The following is a 25,430-nucleotide window of genomic DNA, read 5'->3' as shown; positions in this document are numbered from 1 at the left end:
CAGCACCCTACAGTGTAGCTCAGGGGGCTACAGGGGAGAGAACCAAGTGACTGACACATGAGAACAAGTGACTGACACATGGAAACAAATGTGAGAGATGTGATTTGTCTGCTGTTACAAATTCTGAACTTGCATACAAGCACAGATAAGTAGGAAATTACTTCCAGTAACCTTAATATCCAGTTACAGTTTTCAGTGAATGAAATAAGAAAATACTGGACAGAGCATTATTAACATTTAGGGAGCTAGTATATTGTATTTTATGATACTGCACTTATTTGGCTGCTTCTAGTGTGGAACAGTTAGTATGTTTTACTCCTACATTACAACTCTGTAGATCTGTTCATCATCTTCGCCACTCTCCCCACTGTAGTACATGAATTGGGCAATTCTGAGACTATTTGGATGTGATCTCTCACCCAAGGCTAGGGAATGCAGAACCAGACATACAAATCTAAAGGCAATCTCAATGTTAGGACAGGGAAGGGTATAATCTGAACAGGAACTACTGGGGACTTTGACTGCATTCTCACCCTCACCAGCATACAAACCAGAAATATTTGCGAGCGTACCTCTGAATTATCTCAGTTATTCTGGTATTTTCATAAATATTTTGTACCATCAAAGTGCCACAGAATTTCTTACCTCCAGCCAGCATCTGAACACCAGGAGTCAGATGAAGAAATTCAGGTTTGTCAATAATTCTGGAGCCAGAAATAAATCCCAGAATAAAATCTGAGTGTTCCTCAGCCATTTTAACCTAAAGGAAAACAAATAAACAAGAGCAGTTAGAAAATGCTTTACATTCTTGCTCTAGAATGGAGGAACAAATACTAAACAAGGTGCTATTATGCAAGCACAAAGACTTGCAGGCTTAACAAAATCAAGACAACACAATAAAGAATCAAGAGACTGTACTGATCAGAACATCATACAATCCACTTACCTCCGTCCACAATGGATACCATTATCTCAACAGCAAATGAGCATGCCAATCACAAATACAACTTCCTTGCTTCCTTTGCCTTACCCCATTTCCCTCAATTCCTACCCCCCCCAAGAACTTTGTTTTTCATTTTTCAGAAGTGTAAACTCCCACTACTTTTCCTCAGACATTAATTTCACTGCAGTATTATGCTGCTACACTTCCATTCTGATCTATTCCAGAAAAAGCACCAGCAAATATTATCTTTGCTGGCTATGTCCAATTGGAGAAACTTAAAGTACAGTGGTGCCTCGCAAGACGAAATTAATTCGTTCCGCAAGTTTTTTCTTCTTGCGAGTTTTTCATCTTGCGAAGCACGGTTTCCCATAGGAATGCATTGAAAATCAATCAATGCGTTCCTATGGAAACCGACTTCAGACCAGGTCCGGGGACAGTCTGTCCCCCGACCTCTTCTGAAGGCTGGGGGGGGGGGGGACAAGGGCTTTTCTTCCCACCCCCAGCATTTTAAAAAACCCTGGGACACCGGAGACTTCTCCGCTGTCCCGTGGCGATCTTAAAATGCTGGCGGGCGGCAGCGAAGCCTCCGCTGCCGCCCGCCAGCATTTTAAAAAACCCCGGGACAGCGGAGGACTTCTCCGCTGTCCCGGGGCGATTTAAAAGCCCCCGGGAAGGCAGGCAGGGGGGAGCAAAGACTTTTGCCCCCCGCCGGCCTTCAGAAGAGGTCCTGGACCTCTTCTGAAGGCTGGCGGGGGGCGAAAGTCTTTGTTCCCCCCCCCGCCTGCCTTCAAAAGCCGTCCGGGATAGCGGAGAAACGAAGGCTGGCGGCGGGAGGAGGTCTCTCCGCCCCGCCACCAGCCTTCGGAGGAGGTCCGAGGACAGTGGGGAAGACGCGCTGAACTTCCCCGCTGTCCCGGAGATTTCCCTATGGGCTTTCATCTTGCGAAGGAAGCCCATAGGGAAATTCGTTTTGCGAAGCGCCTCCAAAACGGAAAACCCTTTCGTCTAGCGGGTTTTCCGTCTTGCGAAGCGTTTGTCTTGCGGGGCACCACTGTAGCACATTAAAATCCAAGAAATCTGCTTTTCAAAAGAGCTTCCCCCCTCCTCCCAGATGATGGTGGGAGATCTAGACCATTCAAGACATTTTGTTGAGATGAACACTCCAACTTACCACAGCTTTTGTATAGTCACCAGTGGCCAGCGACCCTTCTGAGCTCATCTCACCGATCAAGAGACACCCTCTCTGTAAAGGATGCCCTATTTCTTTCAACCCCTTAACAACTCCAGGTCCAGGAACAGCATGAGCATTAACTATATCTGACCAGGATGCTATTTTGAAAATACCACCTGAAACAGAAAATAGACAATGTATCAGTTAAGCATTTTTTTGGCAATCAGATAACTACTTAAGAGATTAACCAGGGATACCCTTTTCAAAACTTTTATTACCACTGTAGAAATATTGTCCAGAGTCATATTTTCCACACCTATCAAGGTCATAACTACACAGTACTATCACAATATGGAATATCAATATTCTATATTTTTAGCACCCTGTAGGCTAGCCTCAGGCTTGGTTTCCTCAATATTATTTTTCTCAATATAGCATACATTCTGAAAAAAGTCAGCTCAAAAGCAAGGCCCTTGAAGGCTTGAAAATAAGGAGCTAGTTTCAAGTCAGCGAAGGCCACATCAACATTTCAAATTAAGAGTATTAGGAACATATGCAGCCCTATAGAGATATGCAACATGTTATAGGTTGAAAAGAGGAGCGAGGGGTTGGTAGTTATGCCAAATTCACCTTCATATTGATGCTTCACAGTATTTCCAATGTCTGCAAACTTGCGATCTTCAAATATCAAGAATTCATGCTTATCTGCAAGTGCTCTCAACTCCTTGGCTATTTCTTGGGTGAAATCATCCAGAATATCAATGTGAGTCTTCAAGATACAGATGGAAGGGCCCAAAGTCGCAGCAAGCTGGAGCAATTCTTTGGAGTTAGTCACATCAGCAGAAAGACACAAATTAGACTGCTTTTTCTCCATCAGCCTGAGAAGTTGTGCAGCGAGGGGATGAGTGTATGGCAGTTCAGCCCGAGCAGCAAAGCTCATTTCTTTGCACATTCTTTTCACGGGAGGAGTACCATTTTGCTCAGGTGGTTTAATAATATTCTCCTGGATGAATTTTTCTACTCTTGCCACCATCTCAGGAGAAACTTTTTCCTGCTGCTCAAGGATCTTGAGAATTTTAGATAAGGTGCATACTGAGTGTAGGTGTATGCCATGCTTCTCCAACAGGGCTCCCCCTCCTTGCTCTCTGTCCAAAAGCACTATAGCATCTGTAACCTTCAACCCCTCTTTCCGAAGGGTCTCTGCTGTCTCCAGAACACTTGAACCAGTGGTAACTACATCTTCAATGATCAGACATGTTTCTCCTGAGTTTATAGTCCCCTCCACAAGACGTTTGGTACCTTTTGAAACAAAAAAGGGCATTTTTCATTAACCTACCAATACAAAAAAACCAACCTTGCCAGCTCAACTGAAAATATTATTGCTACTACCATGGTACCTCGAGTTACAAACGCCTCAGGTTACAAACTCCGCTAACCTGGAAGAGTTACCTCGAGTTGAGAACTTTGCCCCAGGATGAGAATGGAAATCGTGTGCTGGCGGCGCAGCAGCAGCAAGAGGCCCCATTAGCGAAAGCACGCCTCTAGTTAAGAACAGTTTCAGGTTAAGAACAGACCTCCGGAAAGAATTAAGTTCGTAACTAGAGGTACCACTGTAGTATTAAAAATAGCACGTGCACTACACCAGTTAATAAAAACTTGTGGTTTAAACTTCTGCACTAAGGCTCCTAAATCACAGGCGTGTTATGTACATCAAACTATTACCTTTCTAGATATGCTAAAACAACAAACTGCATATACACTACCGTGGAAGTTGGAAACTTTGTTTATTTATTATAAATATTTTTGCTGTCTTGAATATTCATTGCTTATAATGCCAATATTATGATCTAGGTAAATGTGATTCTTTTTACCATAATCTTTAGCTTCTTTTCGCCGTATAAGCATTGGGATCTGGTTGGTTGAGCAGATGATTGTAGCCAGGGGCAAAGCCGTGTATGGGACCCCACACACAGTGTCATACTTGATTGCAGCATCCTTTGCTGTTTGAAAAAGGAAACCTGCTACCTGAAAGAAATTGTTTTAAATATAAAATAGGTTCTACCATTATAACCAAACATTAATACATTGTCAATAAAATAAGGAGAGTCCACAAAGAATCACCAGAAAGTGAAGCCATAAGCACCAAAGATCATATGGATTTTGTTTCTTCACATGGTGCTTACTTCATCACCTAATTATGCTTGTGTTCTTTGCATATAGGTTGAAGAGCAACAAGCAGTGATGGCTTATTTATTTCCTTGGAAGAATCATGTAGTTGTGTGATCTCTGTTGCACTAGTGGGAATCCTTGTGTTGGGTTCCACTAGCACAACTATTTGGTTGAATATGGCACAAATGATCAGCTATGCTATCGAGTTCTGAGAAGGGTATCCTTTGCAACAATGCTGACAAGACAAATCAATGTTCTTATCTCTTTGTGCCCTTCTTCCATCCATATCCCTCTACCTCACCTCCCACTACAGACAATTACGCATGATGGAAAAACCCACCCCAACATGGTTCCAGGAGTACTACTAGCTGGCAGGATTGTATCATCTTTAACAGCCGCCCTCTTCCCCAGCAACTAGATGACCCTCGTGGTCCCTTTCTGACTCTTCTAACACTCTTGCCATGTTTGTTTGCTTGTTTAAAACAGGCTTTCCAAATCTCTAGGCATGGCTGACCACCAACTCCCCTCAGTCCCAGTCAACATGGTTAGGGCCGGAGGTGATGACAGCTGTTGTCCATTAGTATCGAGGGCACTAAATTAGAAGAGGCATTAAAGCGTTTTCGTCCTGCTGAAAAGGCTCACAGAGAAGCTGACATAAAGTCGATAGCAGCAAGCTGCCCCCCCCCCCCGCTTGCACACTTGTAAACCCTTTTCCCCCAAGAGGAGGGGGGGAAACAAGGAGAGGAGAGGCAAAGCGGCAAACCCCAGTCAGGACCAGCGGTGCTTATAATGACCCCCAGCTGCAATAGAAACATGAGGCGCTGGTCTCTCGGCCTCCCTCCTCCAACTGCCTCGGCCCCGCCTCCCTCCCTCACGCGCGTCCCGTTCCCGCCCGCCCGGCCGTGGGGCTCACCTTGTTGAGCAGGGCCGGGTGCGACACGATGACGCGCAGGTCGACATAGGCCGGGGAGACGAGGCCGCTCTTGAGCACGAACTCGCCGAAGCGCACCGCCTGCACGCCGTACAGCTCCGAGGCTAACGCTTCCATCCTTCGAGGCTCTCGCGCGCACGTACGGAGAACAGCGCGCGCCGGGTCAGTCGCCGAGTAATGACGCAAGGGAAGGCGGGGCGGGGCAACCCTCCTCCGTCGCTAGGAAACGGGACGATTCCTTACGGGGCGCCACGTGCACATGCGCGCTAGGGGTGACTACTCTCGTTACCCAACCAGACCTACTACTGTATTAGTGGCACCTGGGTTTCTCTTGCATCCTGGCCGGCGCTATTTGCTTGGAAAGAAGAGGGTGCAATTGGTACTGGAGGAGGAGTGAAGGTTGTATATGCTCCGCTCCTAGGAGCGGAGAAGGCAGGGAGGCTTGTTTTGCAGTTGCTTGTGCTACTACTACACGCATATTCTGGTGCACGTGTGTACGGGTGAACGCGTGTGGACATCATCTAGCAGACACTGGTGTGGAGGCAGAAAGCGGCGGCCCCACCCCCACCCCGGTCTCCAGAATAGAGCTACCCAGGAGAGGAGAGATGGGCGTAGACAGGATTAATGTTGGGGGGGGGTAGGACCGACGTGATTGGTCAGTTTGTTATTTCTATTGTTTTACTTGATCTAGGGAGGCAGCTGCCCCCCCTTAGCTACGCCCATGCCTTGGAACGTTTGAGGGGGAAAGCGGTGAGTACATTTAATTTATGGGAGTACGAGAAGAGGGCCATGCACTCGCAGTGGGGGCGCCGCCTGTGCGCCCAAAAGCCGAATAAAAACTCCATCGCCAAAGGAAAAATCCCTCGGAGTGCAGCACTAGGATGGATGGAGGGACGACAACGGCACTGGAAGCAACATCTGCGTCGGAAGAATACTGAATAGGGTCCATTTTGAAAGAGAAGCTTTGGGCTTCTCAGGGATGGAGAACTTTTTTTTAAAGAAAGGACTACAGGTTTTCCCGATTGAGATGTGTTTCGAACTTTTGTGCAAATAAGGACCTGGGAGCATGGCCGTAGCCAGGAATTATTGGGGAAGGGGGCAGAACCGAGTTATCTGTGACGCAATTGGTTAGTTCAGTTCAGTTATTTTTATTTATTTATTTATTTTCAGCCGCACCCCCCTGGGAGCCAATAACTGCCTTCAGGGTCGTATAGCACGTTCGGGTTTACTCGCTTCGTAAGAACTCGGGCATTGCTCACATTAAGGACGTCCTCTGTTGTGGACGTTTAATCATTAGGCTTTGCTAAAAGTTCGGGGTCACACACTACCACCTTTAGCAGTGAGTAACCTGATCAACATCGACCAGTGGAAATTAACAGTTTTGGTGTGCGTCATGTAGCAAATTTTGTATTTTTTTAAAAGGTAGTGTTAGCAATGTCAAAATCGAATTTGCCCGAACACAGTAGAGCTAATCAATTCTCATTATTTCAAGGTTCATATTACAGTCTTAAAGCACATATGTCAGAAATCATAAATCCTATTTTTAAGGGAAGAAAAGTAGTATAGATAACGGATTTTCATTAAGCACCCCCCCCCCCCTTTTCAGTTGCATCTAATGCCTTTACATGGCAGGCAGCTCTCACAATTTCTTCTGTGTTCTCTCCCCATATAAGTCAAAATAAATGCTTGTCTTTATAATATCCGTCTTAATTGATTTTATCAGCAGAATTGCTTTTATATTAAAAAATAAAAATCCCATACTTGAATCTTTTGTATATTGTATTTATAAGGAAGGCAATAGCCTAAAATGTAGATTTCATCATCTGTAGATAACATATATATTTATATATACTGCAGAAGAGTAAGAACATGTGACAGCAGGAAATCACTTTACAACATTACACATGAAGAATCAGAAGTATAAATAAAATATTTACAAAATGTTTTAGAAAACACATATGCATACAAAACAAAATCAATAATAAATTAATGAGATAACACTTAAGGCAGACCAGCAAAAGACTGAAAATGATTAAGGCTGTGGAATTCGTTTGCACCTTGAAATTTTTTAAGCTCTTAATACAATCCCTACCACCACCACAGAAATGATTGTTGCACATATTTTTAAAAGTGTCTTTTTAGTAGTCTGCTGTGCCCTTTACATGTCTGACCTTATTTTCAGTAGTATACGGTTGAAGTGACATGCTAGCAAAAGCAGACTTGAATGGTTTGACAGAAAGATGCAAAAGCACCAGCACTGAAAAAGGGAGCATAAGGATAATATATGGCTTAAGTAGAACAGATGTTTGTTACTACTAGCTTCAGAGTATAAGCTGAGAAATTACAGAATCCTGGCATGTTAACAGTCACTAGTATAACGATTCTAGAAGCAGTTTGATATTGGACAGTAATTGTATAACCAGCTTGGGGAGCCAAAAAAAAAAAAAAAAAAAAAGGGGATCTGACATTTATTCTCTTAGGAAAGCACCATTTTCTGATGTGTCAGTCCATAAACAATCAGCTTTGGGGAGAAACCAGAGCCCTGTGGAGGATTTTCTTCTACAAATGGATAGGAAAGATGTATTCCATGCAATGGCACACAGATATTCATCTGAGAACTAAGTTGTGTCTAGCAATTCCTAGTTACAATCCAATGGTCCCAAACCGTGGCTAGTCACACTTTGTTGCATACAACTACCGGCTGCAGATGACATATCCATCAAAATCAGCAGAGGATGAAGGGCACACATGAACACACAGATATGCAGCCAGTCTTAAGTTGCTTTGTTACAAAAGATTAAAAGCAAGATTCCAGGAATTGTCACATATAATGCCTAAATGACCTTTGAGCCTCTTGGATGTTATTGATGTTGCTGCAGAAGGTAAGACATCCATGGTATTCTGGTTCAATGTAGATTTTACATTCACATTACAAAGCCCTTTGAAGCAAAAACTGCTTCATGCCTGAGAAAACAACTCTCAAGACTTCATGATAAAACAGCAGTCAGTGCCTGCCTATTTGCTTGTCACAGATTCAGGTATTCCCCCCCCCCCATAGGTGATTATTCCATAGGGATTTTAATGTACCATAGAGGTTTGTTCAAGGATGCTTAAGTAAGCTCTTTTGCATTTCCCTAGAATCACAAATAAAAGAACCAAAAGTAGGTACACATTTTGACAGTCACTCTTCCACGTATATGTAGAAGAACAGAACTAGAAAGTAGGTAGGCATTTTTGATGCGGCTACTGCAGCTGGAAAGAACAAGGAGATGTGGCAAAGATCCACATCTGTTTCTTTTATCGTATCTAAAAGTTGTGATGCTTTACTGAGGTTGCCCTTGGTTCCAGTGAAGTGATCCATGACATGCAGTCTGGTTTCACTATGTTACGTATGTTTATTCAGAAGCAGCGTTGGCTCAATTGTTATTGTATAACATGAAGAAGCCGCCTTGCACAGATGCTGAAAGCCTTTGTGTCGCATGGCCTGTAATGCATCCCTGAACTAGCTCACAGCACTCAGGTGCAGTGGAGGATGCTGCCCCATCAACAGAGCTAAAGTCTCCTTGGCTTTTGTACATAGAATGGGGAAAGACACCATCTTGACCCTTTGCCTCTGACATCAACAAGTTTTGGGCTGCCCATGCTCGGAAGGAAGTACCCACTGTGTTCAGCGGAACCAGCTTTCCATTAAGTATGCATAGGATCATAGCTAGCCTAGGTCACACTGAAGTTACTAGGACTACTTAGTTGTGACTAATATCTTCCATTGATTACAGTGGGATTCCGCCATGGGTAACTTGGGCTGGATCTTGGCCGTTGTTTATACCTGAGCTGATATGCTCTGCCTCTGGATGATTGTCAGTGCCTTGAGGAAATTGTAGCAACTAAAAGGAACCTCAAGAGTTGATCCTATCCCCACATTTCTTATTATAACAGTGGGTTGGATGATCACTGCATTGATGTTCATAGTATAACAAACCCCTTGATTAAAAAATAGCAGGAAAAAACACTTCATTGAAAAGTTAAAGGACATCAGCTTCTTTCCCTATGTAAAGGCCCTCTGCTTTGTTGAACCGCATTTTCTAGCCAGAAAATCTAAGTCAAGTACCTTTCTCCTTTTCTGTACTGATTTGTTGGCTTGTTTCTTGGTTCACCAGACATCAGTGTGTTCACCACCTTTCTTATTACTCTCACTGTAGTAAGAACACTTACAGCTCCTGATTTGATCTATTTGGGGTTGTGGGCAAGAGAAAGGAGAAAATGGTAAAATACTCCAGGTTAATATAATATGTCATGTACCACTGAGAGGCTACAGAACCCTTGTCACTAGGCTACCAGGTTGCCTAATCCTGACAGCTGCTTAGGACACAAGTGACTAAAAGATGTGCCAGAACCATTAGTATATTGTGTTCAACAAATGGATGCCAACCGAATAGGCAAAATGAGAAAGCTCACCACGCCTTTGATTATTACTAGGTCCATTGCCACATTGCAGAGTTTATAGAAGATTAGTTGGTGGGATAGAGGAAAAAGTTGACTATGAATTGCTGATTGATTTCTAAATGATATGGTCAGTCACTGTCTTGGCACTAAATTGCTCTTGGTGTAAAAAGCTGGACTAGTTCTTACAATATTAATTTGAGATAACTGCAATTTGGAACTATTATTCAAAAGCTTCTTAGTTTGATAATACTTTGATGATTTATAAGGGGCTATTAAGTTAGTGGCGTGTTTAGTGCACAATAATGGACCATTACTTTTAATATTAATAGTCTTTTTTGAATTGTTATTTAACACCAGAGTTTGGGATGGAACAAATATGCTAGCATAGAAGTTAGGATTCTGGAGCTAGGAAGAGAGATGCATGTGTACAAATATGCAGTAAACTACCAGTCTCACACATCAAGACTAATTTTGAAGCAATAATTGTAAGGATGGACCCACTATGTTTACCACACTTTGGCCAACTTTGGATTGATTTCACAACTGATCAACTTTTAAAACTGAAAAAGGAATAAGATTCCTTTTCATTTTACAGACTATATGAGAATTCAACAAACATTCTGCAGTAGAAAAAGTTTTTGACATCTAGTTTACAGATAACAGTAATTATTGTAACATAGCCTTTTCTCAACACACAGGTTTCACAAAAAAGTCTGTACAAGAGCTATAAAAATTTACTTTAAAAAATGTCTCATTGTGCTTCATCAAAACATTTTTTGTTCCAGTGAATTTACCATCTTAGCCGTAGCACATTGCTACTTTACAGTATGTTAGCTTTGAACATGTGAATGCTGGAGAATCCAAAGGACTTTTGACAAAGGTATACTATGATCCTGACCAATACGGCATACCTAAGTCACTTTACAGGCAAAGCTGACATTATGATAGCACAAGGGCCATAAAAAAACAATTCTGCCACAAGGTTAATTCTTATTGAAGACAAGTGGAATTCTCCTAGTGAAACAGAGCTTCATTAGGACTTGAGGAGCAACTATTTCTGCAAAATCTCGAATCCAGTCCAGTGTTGTTGTTTCAGGAAATGCTGACTGTGGAGGGTCAGCCTAGTTTTATTTCTTTACTTTCTGTTGCCTTTCAAATACATGAGTTAAAGTTTAATAAGATCAGCAAGGGTGTCGAGGTCTTTTAGAAGGCTGCCTTTCAAAAGTAAGGCAATGGTGTTTTGGTTACCATTTTCAAATGATGTAGTTTTCTAAAATATTCTTCTGTATTTGACATGACTTCATCATTGCAAGATAAGCCACGCGAGGAGTTGCATATGCAACATCTGAAAGCCTCTAGTTCTAACCAGTTAGATATGCAACTGCTGGAAAAGTACATACACTTTCTTTGACATCACATCAACTAGAATACTTTACACAGACATAAAGAGAGAGATTCCACCTTCTCTCTTTTCACATGCCACGGTGCTTCAGTGTCAACTCAAGGTACTTGTATTGCATTATATTCCTGGGTTCATCCTGCTCATTATGAAACTCTTAACATTGGGAATTGGCCGCACATCAAACTGGTGTTTGCGGCGTTCAATGAAGCTGGATAGGCGTGAGGTATCCAGTGGGATTTTGGAATAGCTGCCGTTGTGAAACTGTAGCCAAGGGTGCTGCAGACAAGTGGCTGCTGTTGGCCTCCTCCTGAAGTCTTCCTGAAGGATGACAGTGATGAAGTCTCTGGCAGCATGGCTTACATCACAGAAGTACTCATTGGGAAAGCTGAAGTCCACTCGGCACACATTGATGCAAGTCTCCTCCCTGCTTTCATCCAGAAAGGGGGACACACCACTCAGCATGACATAGGTGAGCACACCCAGGCTCCAAATATCTGTGCCCAGTGAAACAGGAGCACCTTGGATAACTTCTGGAGCAGCAAATTCAGGGTTTCCAAGGAGATGATGAACATGGTAATGGCCAGTGATTTGAACAGCATCTTCCAGGTCTATTAACTTAACGCGAGGCACCGGGATCCGCAAGTCAATGAGCAAATTTTCTGGCTGCGGAGAGCAAGGATAAAAAAAAAGGTTCCATTGTTCATTGCTTTTGTATTAGAAATCTGTTCAAGTCAACATTTATCACATTTATAGCCTGCCTGCCCTCCACCACAGAACCCAAGGCAGTGCATATGTGGTTCCTGTGGTCCTTCAGATCATACATTCTTTTGTTTTTCCTGTTAAGGAAAAAAAATGTACCAACAATGTATGTGCTGGCACTTCTTCTTCAGCACACACATATGTCCCAAGTGAAGTACCATAAGTATTTGCTCGGCTAGTTTGGAGGCTTTACATTTTGGTACTTACAGAGCATTTCAATGAATATTTGCTCAGAAGTAAGTTCCACTGTGTTCAACAGGCCTTACTTTCATGTATAGAGGATTGCAGCCTTAATTATAAAATTAGATTGACCACCCAGCAAAGCACCATGCACAATGCACAAACTTGAGTGAAAGGTTTCAATGGATACCAGCTGAAGGATAGAGACATTTTGAAACTTGTCTACATTGGAGTACAGTGATGTTTAAAACAAAAGGCACTACAGGAGACCAGCCTGTAAGATGTACAGGCCACAAATGCTCACTAGGTAGAGGTGGGTGAATGGCAAGCATCAGGTACAACCTTACAGAAAATATTTTACATCTTAGATTTATGTAGATATAAGTTCATGTCTGAGGAGTAGTTTGAGAAAAAACCTAGTTAAGCAGAAAAGGCAACAAAACTGCTATAAGCCAACACTGTGTATGTTTTGAGTTGCAGTGCAGACATGTGGACAGTCTGGTTACTCAGGCCATTTAACTAAAAAACAAGAATAAGCCTCTGTTGCACTGCTTATTCCATGTGCGTATGTTGCTGAAGTGTCCATCTTTCACAACATTCTGAGCCAGTTGAGGAAGGATTTAAGCTTCATGTATGCAACATATAAATTAGCTTTATGTTTATATCTCTATCAAGGTATAAGCAAAGTTATGTGGACAAATGAAATGAGATCTCACCGTCCCCCTCCACACCCACACCCCCAATTGCAATTGCACAACAAGGAGCTTTTGTGCAAAAGGAAGGAAAGAACTGGCATGTGGGATCTTTGTGAGGAAACATTGAAGATGTATGTGAGTTATACACAGTTATTTTTTTCTGAGGGGACGCAGGGGTATGCATACCCCTAAAGATTTTGTGAAGTTTTGCACTTTACTGTATTTATTTTTCCCAATTTGAACTATAAAATGGTGATTTTCTTGAGTGAAAATGAGAGTATCCCTAAAGGTTTTTTGTTGTTTTTTTTTATAGAAAAAAAGGACTGGTTATATGTCATTTGTCAATGACAAGATATTAAAACAGAAAAAGTGACATCCTGTAAGTGAATTCTCAGAACTGCTTGGAATTTTTTTTGAAATTTGGACCAGATGCCTTCATCACAAATATGGCTATAAAGAAGTAGTTGAAAGAAGGACATTAGTGACACAAAACAGTTACTTTTAAGTGTTTTCATTATAGGTAGATTGTCTCTTCACCTGAATTTAGAATAGACTGAATGCTTGGAATTCACCATGACAGATAGAGATATACACAAGCTTCCTACCTTTATATCCAAATGAGCAACTCGGCAGTTATGAAGGTACTGTAAGGCTTCCATTGTGTCTCTTATGTAAAAAGCTACTTTCTCCTCCATCAATTCATCATGATTCATTAAGTAGTCCAAGAGACGGCCATCATCCATCCTAAAAGCCAACAATTATGCACTGTGAAAAGAAATCTAGCATAATCACAAACTCTTGCTAATACTTCAAACGTGCAACTAGCACCTTATAATGAAAGTGGCATTTTTAAAAAGCAATAAATAAAACACTTATATATTGCAGTGTAATAAGGGCTATCTCATTTTAAATATAGGACTCTTAATTTAAGTGCATGCTATTTCACACTGACTTATTATGCCCACCCCACCCCCCAGCCAATGCACATATATACTAGATTGGGTAATCTGACTTTCACAGTCATCTGAAATATTGCTCTTTTCATGGGGAAATGAAATCATTTTCATTACAATCATGAAATGTGTGATTGCAAAGATGGAGGATTATCTCAGTATAACAAACAAGAAGTTTAGCTTCCATCAAAAGACTTACAGTTCTAAAATTAATATATAGGAGGAAGGTGACTCATAGGTGTCATGAATAGTGATATACTGAGGATGCTGCAAATGTTGCAACATGGCTGCCTCATGTGCTGCCTGCTCTTCCTTCTTCATTTTTTTATTGATGAACTTCACTGCAACATCCTTCCTGGTGGCTTTGTGGATACATTTCTTTACAACAGCAAATCGACCCCTGTGGAGAGAAATGATAATAAGCATTATTCATTCATAAATCATGCACCCACTGCCTTAACAGATAACTTAAAAGAAACACTTTTAACACCTGGATTGTGTGTTTTAGTGAAATAATTGATTCCAATCTCATTTAGTGAAATAATTCACCTTCCAATCTCATTCAGTTCTGTGTAGGCGAAATCAAAGTTCTCTTTCCAGGTCACGGTGGCTCCATCTGCTGCAGAGTCTGTGAAACCCAAAGGGATGGGGAAATAGAGGTTGCAATGCCAATTATAGTCTTTATTATACATCAGTAATACAAAGGGAGAAGTTTAATGAAAGAAAATCATGCGAGAGCCTTGACAAGCAAGCAGACAGCATGCCACCGAGTGTGCACCCGGATCCTAAAGATTACGTCTTGAAAATAAAACAAAACAAAAGAGCTGATCTAAATACATGTGTGCTGATCAGAAAAGACACAATCATATATATGTTGCCCTCAGATATCTATAGTTGACTATAAAATGCCAACAAGAAGCTTGAAAATCACACAAACTTTAGCTTTGGAAGCAGAACTCTGACCGACCAGCTCTAATATTATTCCCTCTGAAAATTAGTATCCTTCCCTATTTGACCAAGTTCTCACCGTATTCTGGAAGTTTCACAAACTCAGAGGCTTCGCTGGGCAAACTGATTCCCCAGGGGTTGCTGGCGCTGACTCGGAACTGATATTGGCATCCAGGTGTGAGATCTTCAATAGCGAGGTAGGTGTCCAAGGTGGAGGCAACAGACTGCTGCCAGACCTGTGAGCCTACGGGTTATGCAGAGAGAGATTAAGATAACATTTTTTAAAAGAACATGACTATAGATTTTAGAGAAGGGAGGATGCTGTGCCTTACTGACTCTTCCCCTCCACCCCACCACACTGAGACTAAGCTTTAATCCAGCCCTAATTGATAAAAAAAGAAAATACAGATTCTTTTAGAAGTCACCTGTGCTAAAAAAGAAAGAAAGAAAAGAAAAGTAGCAACCACTTTGTCTTCTTGTGTTGCCTGATTTAAACATGCAGTAGTGTGATGTCGTAGAATGGTCTATACCATATTAGACTAGAGGTAAGAGACATTATTTTTGAACACCATATTAAAAAAATTATTCCAAGTGGAAAACTAGTGCAACGGGGAAATCATAAGAACTTTATTTTCTATTGGTAGGGAGTTGAATAAATACATAAATAAATAAAAATTGCACAGGAAAGTATTCAGTAATACTCTTCATCCTCTGTGGACTGAAGCAGAATGGTCTGTTCTACCACTTCAGACCCAGCTGTAAAGAGCTTCAAATTACTACCCAATCTCTTCTGGGCAATCTTCTGGCAACCACATGCCAGTGGTGGGCAGTGCCAGAGGCAAAAGTGGGAAGAACCATTAAATGTAAAATGTACAACAGGCTAGTTTCTACACACATGAAGCATTCTCAGAGTTCAACAATGCATTCTAGCCAGGCAAAAAACACTCGAGAGAGGCAGGAAGAAGGGGCAGTGAGGTGTGCTGCCTAGGAGTCTTGCTTGAGGGCTAGACAGAAAGGCCTGGAGGGCCACATTTGGTCCATGGGCCTGAGGTTCCTTCCCCCAGCTTATTGCAGCACGCTGGTCATGCATTTTTCACTGGTCTTTGTCAGGTGTATGGACCAGTGTGGTGATCACCACCAGTTGAAGAACCCTTCACATCTGGTCTGTGAGAGTCAGGATGACTGAAAACAGGCTTGCCAGATCAAGCCTGTTTTGCCTTTCACTTAAATAGGTCCATAGGTTTTGCCTTTCACTTAAATAAGCTGGCCCATATAATACTGGTGCTCCCTTGCTCCACTTGCCCTTGCATCCTCTGAGGCCCATGGTTAAGCTGGAGGCCCACTGCTGACCAGCAGAAGAACCTGGCCCTGTTGTTGCTTCTCTTGCCATTGCCACCCACTGGCCTGCTCTCTCCCACTGGCCCACAGCAGGCAGTGCAAAGAAGCCATGGGGGTGAAGGGAAGGAGCAGCAATTGCCACTGCCTGCTCACTTGCTGGCAGAGAAAGAGAGAGTACGCAAGTGGGTAGTAGCAGGGAGGAGGAAAGAGGTCACTAGGGCTTCTTACCTAAGGGCTCCCAAAGCCTCGAGCCAGTTCTGCTCACCTGTATTCTCCTGCCTGCCATGGGACACGACTTGTCCCACTTGCAGATGGGAAAGGTAATGGCGAAGCCACTGCTGCTAACTTGCTCACAACCTCCCAGTTGCACCAGGCAACCCTAGCAGAAAGAGGCAGCATAGGCAACACCCCAAATTAAAAGGCACTGAAGCCTATTAGCTCAGCCTAGCAGCTCCGCCCAACCACCTGGATCATCCTATTACAATCAGTTGCAGACCAAAGGTGTACTATGAGTTTAAGCATATACCTTCTTCTCTGTACTCCACTGTGTAACCTGAAATGGTGCAGTTCCCTGTACTGGATGGAGGCAGCCAGCGAAGAATCACTGAGGTGCAGCTTCTTTCCTGAGCAATAGGGCGATTTGGGGCTGCAGGGACACCTGGGGTGTAGACAGGGGAGCAAAATCAGGAGAGAGTTGCATTGCAAAGCACGCGAAAGAGGGTTTAATAAAACACACAGAGAGAGTTTCCTAGCGCAATCATGGGTACAGAAGAACTGATGGACATGTATTTGGACACAACTATTAGAGACTGCCAGAGATCTAGAATCTGATCCTCTACTTGTATGCTTTACTCTGAAGGATAAATGGCAGGTTGGAGGGGTGGGGAAATGGTTGGGGCAGGGGCGCTAACTCCACTCCTCCCAAAATTTTAGCCCTAATTCCTCAGTCTTTGCTCCCACAAAACCTGCAATTAACCTAATCCAAGTATCACCAGCCAGCACCCATTTGGTGACAATGGGCCATGCTATATACCAAAATTGTGGGCAATTAACTTTGTTGTCGAAGCTCTTCTTGCAAATAATAGTACACATGAGAGCTGATATACATGTTTAAGGTGGTGGTGGTAAGTATGCTGTTCACCCTCTAGGATTATATCACTTTAACTCTGTGTGTGTGTGTGTGTGTGCGTGTGTGTGTGTGTGTGTGTGTGTGTGTTAGAGAGAGGGAGAAGGGGAAGAGATGAATTTGTAGTGATGGGGGCATGTGGAGGGGAGAACTGGTTATTTCCCATGTACTTAATATTTTCCATATAGAAAGTAGTACACCAAGTACATGTAGTATTTCAAATGCAAATGAGGAATCACCCATTACACACACATACACAACCAACCTGGTCTGTAAAAGTCTAGCATGTCAGCTTTCCACAGGCAGGGATGGTTTTGACGTGTGTGGATTCCTCACCTGCATTTTGAAGTGGTATACAGGCCCATGTACCATTAAACCAAACATTTCAAAAGCTGATTCCACCATGATTTAAACCAATGGAAGCTCTGGCTGAGCAAACATACAAAAAGCCCCTGCAAACTATAAAAATTCCTTGCAGTAGCACCTTAAAGACCAACTAAGTTAGTTCTTGGTATGAGCTTTCGTGTGCATGCACACTTCTTCAGATACACTGAAACAGAAGTTGCCAGATCCTTCTATATAGTGAGAAGGTGGGGAGGGGTATTACTCAGAGGGGGGTGGGAATGGGTGATTGGCAGATAGCTGTGATGAGCCTGTTGACGACTATTAACGACTGCAGTAGGTCTTACAGGAAAAAGCAAGGGGTGAGAAGGTGAAAAATGGCTTTGTCATGTATAGTGAGATAAGAATCCAATGTCTTTATTCAGTCCAGGTGTCTCCATGGTTTTAAACCTCGACCAGGAACTTTCTATCTTCTACCTAAAATACACAAACCAGGAAATCCAGGACGCCCCATCATTTCAGGTATTGGCACTATCACAGTGGGTGTCTCCGGTTATATGGACACTGTTCTGAAACCATATGCCATCAGTGCTCCCAGCTATGTACGTGACACCACAGATTTCCTGAGGAAAATACAGTCTTTAAATAATCTTCCCAACAATACTATACTAGCTACTATGGATGTGGAATCTCTGTATACCAACATCCCACACAACGATGGTTTACAAGCTATAAGGAACACCATTTCAGATAAAACCACAGCGGACTTTGCCACCAAACTCTGCCAATTTGTCCTTACCCACAACAACTTCAAATTCGGTGATGACCTGTTCCTTCAGATCAGCGGCACAGCAATGGGCACCCGCATGGCCCCACAGTATGCCAACATCTTCATGGCAGATTTAGAACAACGTTTCCTAAACTCCTACCCACTCAAACCTCTCTTGTACCTGCGATACATTGATGATATTTTTATCATCTGGACACATGGTCAACAGACCCTGAACACCTTCCACCAGAAATTCAATGATTTTCACCCCACAATCAACCTAACAATGAATCAATCTATGCAAGAAATACATTTTTTGGACACTACTATAAAAATACAGGATGGGCGCATAGACACCACCTTATACCGTAAACCAACTGACCGACAAACATATCTACATGCCTCTAGCCACCATCCCAAACATACCAAACAGTCCATTGTTTATAGCCAGGCACTACGTTACAGCCGTATCTGTTCCAATTCTACAGACAGAGACTCTCACCTAAGAGATCTACAGCAAACCTTTTTAGAACTAAAATACCCAGCAGATGAAGTTAGACAACAGATCAACAGAGCCAGACGGATACCCAGAGAGAACTTGCTGCAAGACAGACCCAAAAAAGAAAATAACAGAACTCCTCTAGTCATCACATACAGCTCCCAAGTTAAAACAGTACAACGCATCATCAGAGATCTACAACCTCTCCTGGACAATGACAGTTCTCTTTCTCAAGCTCTGGGAGGAAGACCTTTCATTGCCTACAGACAGCCACCCAATCTTAAACAACTCCTAACCCACAATAATACTACAACCAGACTTAACACGGACACTGGCACCAGAGCCTGCAATAAACCCAGATGCCAACTTTGCTGCCACATACACCCGGACAACACCATTACTGGCCCCAACAACATCACACACACCATCTCTGGACTATTTAATTGCTCATCGTCTAACATTGTGTATGCCATCAAATGCCAACAGTGTCCTTCAGCTCTCTATATTGGACAAACAGGCCGAACCTTACGCCAAAGAATAAACGGACATAAATCTGACATCAAGAATCACAAGACAGAGAAACCAGTAGGAGAACACTTCAATCTCCCAGGACATTCTATACAAGATCTCAAAGTAGCTGTTTTACTACAAAGGAATTTCAGAAATAGACTGGAAAGAGAAGCTGCTGAATTGCAAATCATTACCAAACTTAAAACCATGGAGACACCTGGACTGAATAAAGACATTGGATTCTTATCTCACTATACATGACAAAGCCATTTTTCACCTTCTCACCCCTTGCTTTTTCCTGTAAGACCTACTGCAGTCGTTAATAGTCGTCAACAGGCTCATCACAGCTATCTGCCAATCACCCATTCCCACCCCCCTCTGAGTAATACCCCTCCCCACCTTCTCACTATATAGAAGGATCTGGCAACTTCTGTTTCAGTGTATCTGAAGAAGTGTGCATGCACACGAAAGCTCATACCAAGAACTAACTTAGTTGGTCTTTAAGGTGCTACTGCAAGGAATTTTTTTTGTTTTGACTATGGCAGACCAACACGGCTACCCATCTGTACCTGCAAACTATGTCTTCCACCATTGCAAACAAAATATAATCCAGCAAGAAATCCATTACCTTGTACTTTTATTGTAGCCGAAGTGGACGCTGTTCCAAGCTCATTTGTTGCCACACAAGTATAAATACCGCTGTCTTGAGGCATCACATTACAGATCTTCAGAGTGATTTCACCTGAATCGCTGGAGAGGTGCAGATGTCAGTGTTTTAATCTGTTACTCTGCTAAGGATTTTACACTGGCTCAGTTTCCAGTGGCAAGCTGCTGCCAATCCATTTCAACTGACACAGAAAACAAGTCTCAGTGGATAGCAGACAAGTAGAGCCCTTCGTATCATGCAGTTTTGTGGATGCAGGTGACTTACAAGGAGAGGAGGAAGAAAGTAGTAATGGATCCAGCTCTCTGTGTTAATGATTAATGATTTAGAGGCCCAAAAGAATGGCACAGTTCAGCACCAGGTAGAAAGTGGTTTATTTTTTTAAAATAATAATAACATCAGTGTGGGCTGTTACTGTGGTCCTCTGCTTCTTCTAATACTATCACTTAAACGTGCACTGCCTACCTCTCCTGGAGTCAGCATAAACAGAAAAGGTTGCTGCAGTGCCAGAAAAACCCATTATAAAGGCAATAGGGGTGTCCCACAGAGAACATCAATATTTCCTTTTGACCTGCCGAAAGGTCTACCCAAGAACTATTCCCCTTGCTTCACTTTTAAAAAATACTTGCGGCCACATACTTTAAGATGCATGAATATGTCACATGGAAACAGTACGGAACAATTCTATGGTTGTACCCTGTGTTGTATTTCATGGATAAAAGTGCTGACATCATATGCGTGCCTTTGACTACAGCGCCTGTATCTAAAGTGCCCTTGATTTCTTATCATCAGAAGCATTCAGTTGCTCTGATGAATTTCCCTCATTGTTTCCTGAGGATGTGGACAAGGTTCTTTCAGAGGTGTGGCTTACTACATGTGTTCTTTCTCTTTCTCTCTTGTGATCAGCTCCCTTGAAAGTAATGAGAGTGGTGCTGGGGAAACCCAGCTAGATGGGCGGGGTAGAAATAATAATATTATTAATTGTTATTATTATTAGCCTCCTTCCTCTTCTGAAGCCATGCTTTGATCTGGACTGGATCAGGCCAGTAGCCCACCTAGCTCAGCATCCTAGTCTCATAGCAGCCAACTAGATGGCTGTGGGAAACTGGCAACCAGGAGCCTAGCACAATAACACTCTCCCCTTCTGTGGCCCCCAGCAACCATGGAGGCAGAGCTAGTGGCTAGTCCCTCGACAGCCTTATCTTCCATTAATTTGTCCAATTCCCCCTTTGAGGGGAATGATAAGAAGAGTCTTGCTTCATCAGATCAAATACCTATTTAGTTCAGCAGCCTGTTCCCACATTCGCCAACCATATGCCTACATTTATTTATTTTTTCAAATTTCAGTGTCCTAAACTGGCTCTCCTAACATAGTTGGGCATATAGGGTCATTAGCTGGATTCAAACACTTTTAATGCACCACATTTTCTAGGAGTGCAACTGCTACATTTGTGCCATCCCAACGCCCTCTGCAAAATATGAACGTACCAGGAGGAAACTGCATATGCAGCTGTGCTGTTGTCGTTGTCAAGGATGTTCTGATCTGGTCCTTTCCAGGTTATGGTTGGCTTTGGTCGCCCACAGACTTTGCACTGCAACATTACCGTGTCACCAAGCAAGCAGGTGATGTCCACTAAGGGCACGAGAAACTCTGGAGCAACTGCAGCAAAGGCCACACGTATAGAGACATAATGTTCACTGAAAACATAAAACTAACCACAGGACGTTGAAAATACAAAATGTGCCTCAGTTATGCCTCTGTTGTACTGAGGGTTATTTATAAAGGGCTGTTATAAAGACCTTGCCCAACACCTCCTGTAAAAACAAGCATCAAGCAATAAAAGCAGCATCTGTTATCAGGTGAAACTAGGGAACCTGAAAATCTCAGCACTCTCACACACAAATTCACACCTGGAAAGTCTCCATGAGGAAACCCCACATCCCATGGTCTCCCATGAAATTCCAGAGCATTGCAAAGAATTCTGAAGGAAGTTCTAGAACAAGGGTTACCAATATCATGCCTTTCAGAACCAAAACGGGAGTCTCCAGAACACAAAGATGGATGAATAACTGAAATCATGTTGATCGTATTAAAAATATACCAAAATCCATTTAAATTTGAATAAACCAAAGGAAAGCAAGTAAACCACATTCAAGTAAATTAAATATGTTCATTTTTTTGTGAACAGATGCAATATGAAACCAAATATTAATCCAAGTAACGTAACATTGAAGTATGTCTCTCCCTCTCTCATATTTACCAGACAAAATTTGAATGTGTGTTCAAACTGGCTGGTTCACCATGCAATAGATTCCTTGGGACTGTGAGTGGCTTCATTCTTTCCTGACTAATTACTCTGATAAGATTTCACAGGACTTGTTTGGGCAAAGATGATTAAACCCAATGTTTGGTTTGCTAGATCATGGGAACAACCTGCCACAGTTCTGTCCTTACTCACCTTCCTGGATGAAGTTTGGGTTGATGATCTGGAAAAAGAACACATACATAAAAGAAATAGAAAAGCCTTTTTTAACGGGACAATGAGAAGAGGGCTTATTCTCAGCAAAGTATTAGAGATTTGACATAAAGGTTGCCGAGGAACTAGAAGCACGTCTGAAAGGTTCTGATTCAGTATCCTGGGTGTGCTATTCCAGCACTCGTGACTTCCAGAGTCTAGAAGTGCAAGGTGCTGCAGCGCACAGCATGGAAAGGTTTTTTGGGACCAAATGTGAGTCAGCGCCCCTAATCCCCAAGGTCCTATGTCTTTGTCATAATGTGCAACAACCACTATTTCCTAGGCCCATTCTTCAGCAATCAACATGACTGGGAGGAAACCACAAAGTTCATGTCATAGCTAGTTCTGGACAGTCCTGAGATGCATAAAGATTGCTGCGCTGGGGTCAAAGAACCATACTGTTCAGTATACCGCTCTCAAAAGCAGCCAACTTTTGAACATCTAGATAAGAATCAGGGTATTAAGACAAGGGCCACCCGTTGTTCTATGCCTCCAGTATCTGGTGATCTGAAGAGCCAGTGTGGTTCTTTCGTCTCTCAAGGGTAATTTGTCAAAGGCTGGCAGTGAGTAGAACTCTTTGACCCATACCACTTTGCCCTCAGGCCCATCTGTTGGTGGGTCACTGTCCCTGCTTTCTGGTAACAAACTGCACAGTGAGGCCTTCTGCAGCACATCATTCTGATGTAGACACAACTAGGGTTGCCATACATCTGGAATTTCCTGGACATACATGGAATACTGTAGTCGGAAGCAGAGTGTGGCTGGAAATTGGGGGTGGGGGTGGGGAATCATCATTGACAAGCACTGGCACACTAAAACCCCAGACAAAGCTCTAAATGTGCACAACATTAAAATTTGAAGCTTTCAGTTACAAAGGGTTTCAAGTGAAATTTGAACCTTAGTTTTGAGGGATGACTTTAGAAAACTGTTGTTAGTCTTGAGAAGTGAAATCTGAGACAGGATTATTAACCTGTCAAATCAAATGTTTTAGCTTTTTAAAAACATTTTAATCTAATAATATCTGCAAATAGTAATGTTGGGACATAATAAAATTAGAATTTGCGTGTTCACACACTGAAGCAAATTTAGTTATTTTTAGCAAATATTCTGAAATTCATTCAGTTCTTACTATAGAGCATTCCTACTATATACATTTAGGCCCAATGTGATGGTCAAACTACACTTTATATTACATTTCTGAAAAACATTACCACTCTTACTTGAAGAAAAAGCAGCCTCTGTAAGCAATACTTTGCTTCAGCAGCAGAGAGCAGCCTTGCGCCAAGATTCGTGGATTACCGATGAACTGCTTTGCAACCACTCAAACACAAATGGATATTTAAAACAAAGAATATCACTATTTTGCATAAGGCTGAGATGGGAGTTTTTTTTTTGTTTATAGGCAGTACTACACATTATAAGTGCTGAAGGAAAAAGAGCTGGCATTTTGAGTCTTAAAATTCACCAGCAAGAATCATAGTTTACCGAAACCTCGCAAAGTCAAATTTCAAAAGTGAAATTTGACAAATCGTAAAACTCAAAGTTCCAGTTTTAAAATTATGAATTTTAAATGTTTACTACTTTTCCCTAACATTCACATTTCTTGCAGCTGCACCCTAAATATGCAGAAAGCAGGACTGGCCAAAAAGGGATCCACAATATTTAAGGTTTTAACAACGCACCTTCAGGGCAAGTAGCCATGGCAAATTGCCTAGTCCATTTGGACGTGGCTCAGTTGCACATTAATAAGCCTTTTCAGAATCCATCTCTTCTTTTTTTGCCTTTTGCCAGCCTGAGTTCTGCTCATGGAGAATATAGCAGTTACAGTATTACCTGTCATCTAGCCATTAAAAGTTTGGAGCATTTCTTTGGGTGGGGGGAGGGTGGCTATCCTAACTGGCATACATCTTTCCAATCTGAATTGCAATTCCAAATGGGCTCGTGAAACAAACTGAAATAATTATAAGCTACCTTTGTTGTAACATTATTGTCCTTTGTGAAAAACCAGAAGACATAAATCAAGAATGAGAAACATGTGGCTATCTAAATGTTGCTGGACTTCCAAATTCCCATCATCCCTGATGACTGGCCATGCTGGCTGGGGCTGTTGGGAGTCAAGAGTGCAACAACTTCCCGAAGGGCAGAGATTCTCCACCCAGGCATAAACAATGCAGGCTGAAGGGACCTTGTAATCAAGGCTTTCTGATTGTCGCACAGTACAGTCTGGCTGTACATTTAAAACACACAACATCTCCCAAATAATCTTGGGGTCTGTGGTTTGTTAAGGGTGCTGGGGAGTGTAGCGCTGTGGTGGGTAAACTACAGTTCCCAGTAATATTATTTTTTTTGGGGGGGGGGAGCTGTAACTGTTAGAAGTGCTATAAAGGTGCATTTAATACACACATTCCATTTGTCCAGAGATTTCGCAAAATAGAAACAGAAGACAGTTAAGAAAAGAGCTAGGCTGGATTTTCTTTCTTAGATGCATTAACATTTTATTCCCAGGGATGGTTTGTGTTTTAACCTGGGGAAGTATTTGGAAATGATATCCTCCCATCCACACCAGTAAGGGCCTGATACACACTCCCACGTTATCCTACTGCATGTGTAGGCCCAATGTGATGGTCAAACTAAACTTTATGTTACACTTCTGAAAAACATTACCACTCTTACTTGGAGAAAAAGCAGCCTATAGAGACCTCTAAGCTAGTTTCCTGTCAAATGTCCCCCCTTACCTGCTCTTGACAGAACCATTCAGAGCCAAGAGCAGCTGCATTATTTTTTTTACCATGAAATCTAGCTGGTTGGTTGTGTTGAGAAAAGCAGAGGGCACCTATTAAGGACAAGCTTAGAGAAGGGAAGAGGTATATAGTAGCCATTTTGTTCTTAACCTACCCAAAGACTGAAGAGCCTCAATATTCTGCTTTGGAGTCTAATGACTAGCAGACAGACAGAGGCAAGTGTGTGCACTCCCCTGCCTTTGCTATATATACACCTTTCAAGAGAAGGAAGTGAGGAAGAACAAACAAAGATGGATGGATGAAGACTTTTACTAATCAGTCAAAGCAGGGA

At 42.3% G+C, this 25,430-nt stretch overlaps 2 protein-coding genes across 7 annotated transcripts in view; both read right to left on the bottom strand.

Annotated features, from left to right (window-relative positions):
• Positions 1 to 5,384, bottom strand: part of UMPS (uridine monophosphate synthetase) — a 57,031-nt gene extending 51,647 nt beyond the window's left edge. For all 4 annotated transcript variants that reach the window (XR_013394415.1, XR_013394416.1, XR_013394414.1 and 1 more), the window contains exons 1-5: positions 5,197 to 5,384; positions 3,986 to 4,139; positions 2,745 to 3,413; positions 2,115 to 2,290; positions 646 to 760 (exon numbers count right to left, since the gene is read on the bottom strand). Coding sequence is in view for 1 of the 4 variants with exons in the window: in XM_028743708.2 (XP_028599541.2) it covers positions 646 to 760; positions 2,115 to 2,290; positions 2,745 to 3,413; positions 3,986 to 4,139; positions 5,197 to 5,331 (1,249 nt within the window). In the remaining 3 variants the exon portion in view is untranslated. The remainder of the gene's footprint in view (positions 1 to 645; positions 761 to 2,114; positions 2,291 to 2,744; positions 3,414 to 3,985; positions 4,140 to 5,196) is intronic.
• Positions 5,385 to 6,975: 1,591 nt separating this feature from the next.
• Positions 6,976 to 25,430, bottom strand: part of LOC144329002 (kalirin-like) — a 29,361-nt gene continuing 10,906 nt past the window's right edge. For all 3 annotated transcript variants that reach the window (XM_077935070.1, XM_077935075.1, XM_077935066.1), the window contains 9 exons: positions 22,302 to 22,329; positions 21,331 to 21,502; positions 19,807 to 19,928; positions 16,459 to 16,590; positions 14,674 to 14,838; positions 14,196 to 14,274; positions 13,846 to 14,046; positions 13,299 to 13,437; positions 6,976 to 11,722 (listed from right to left, as the gene is read on the bottom strand). In XM_077935070.1, coding sequence (XP_077791196.1) covers positions 11,177 to 11,722; positions 13,299 to 13,437; positions 13,846 to 14,046; positions 14,196 to 14,274; positions 14,674 to 14,838; positions 16,459 to 16,590; positions 19,807 to 19,928; positions 21,331 to 21,502; positions 22,302 to 22,329 — 1,584 coding nt within the window. In that variant the 3' untranslated portion in view covers positions 6,976 to 11,176. The remainder of the gene's footprint in view (positions 11,723 to 13,298; positions 13,438 to 13,845; positions 14,047 to 14,195; positions 14,275 to 14,673; positions 14,839 to 16,458; positions 16,591 to 19,806; positions 19,929 to 21,330; positions 21,503 to 22,301; positions 22,330 to 25,430) is intronic.

This window comes from Podarcis muralis, chromosome 1 (assembly GCF_964188315.1).
Source record: "Podarcis muralis chromosome 1, rPodMur119.hap1.1, whole genome shotgun sequence".
NCBI lineage: Eukaryota > Metazoa > Chordata > Lepidosauria > Squamata > Lacertidae > Podarcis > Podarcis muralis.
This window is presented reverse-complemented; position numbering and strand designations above follow the sequence as displayed.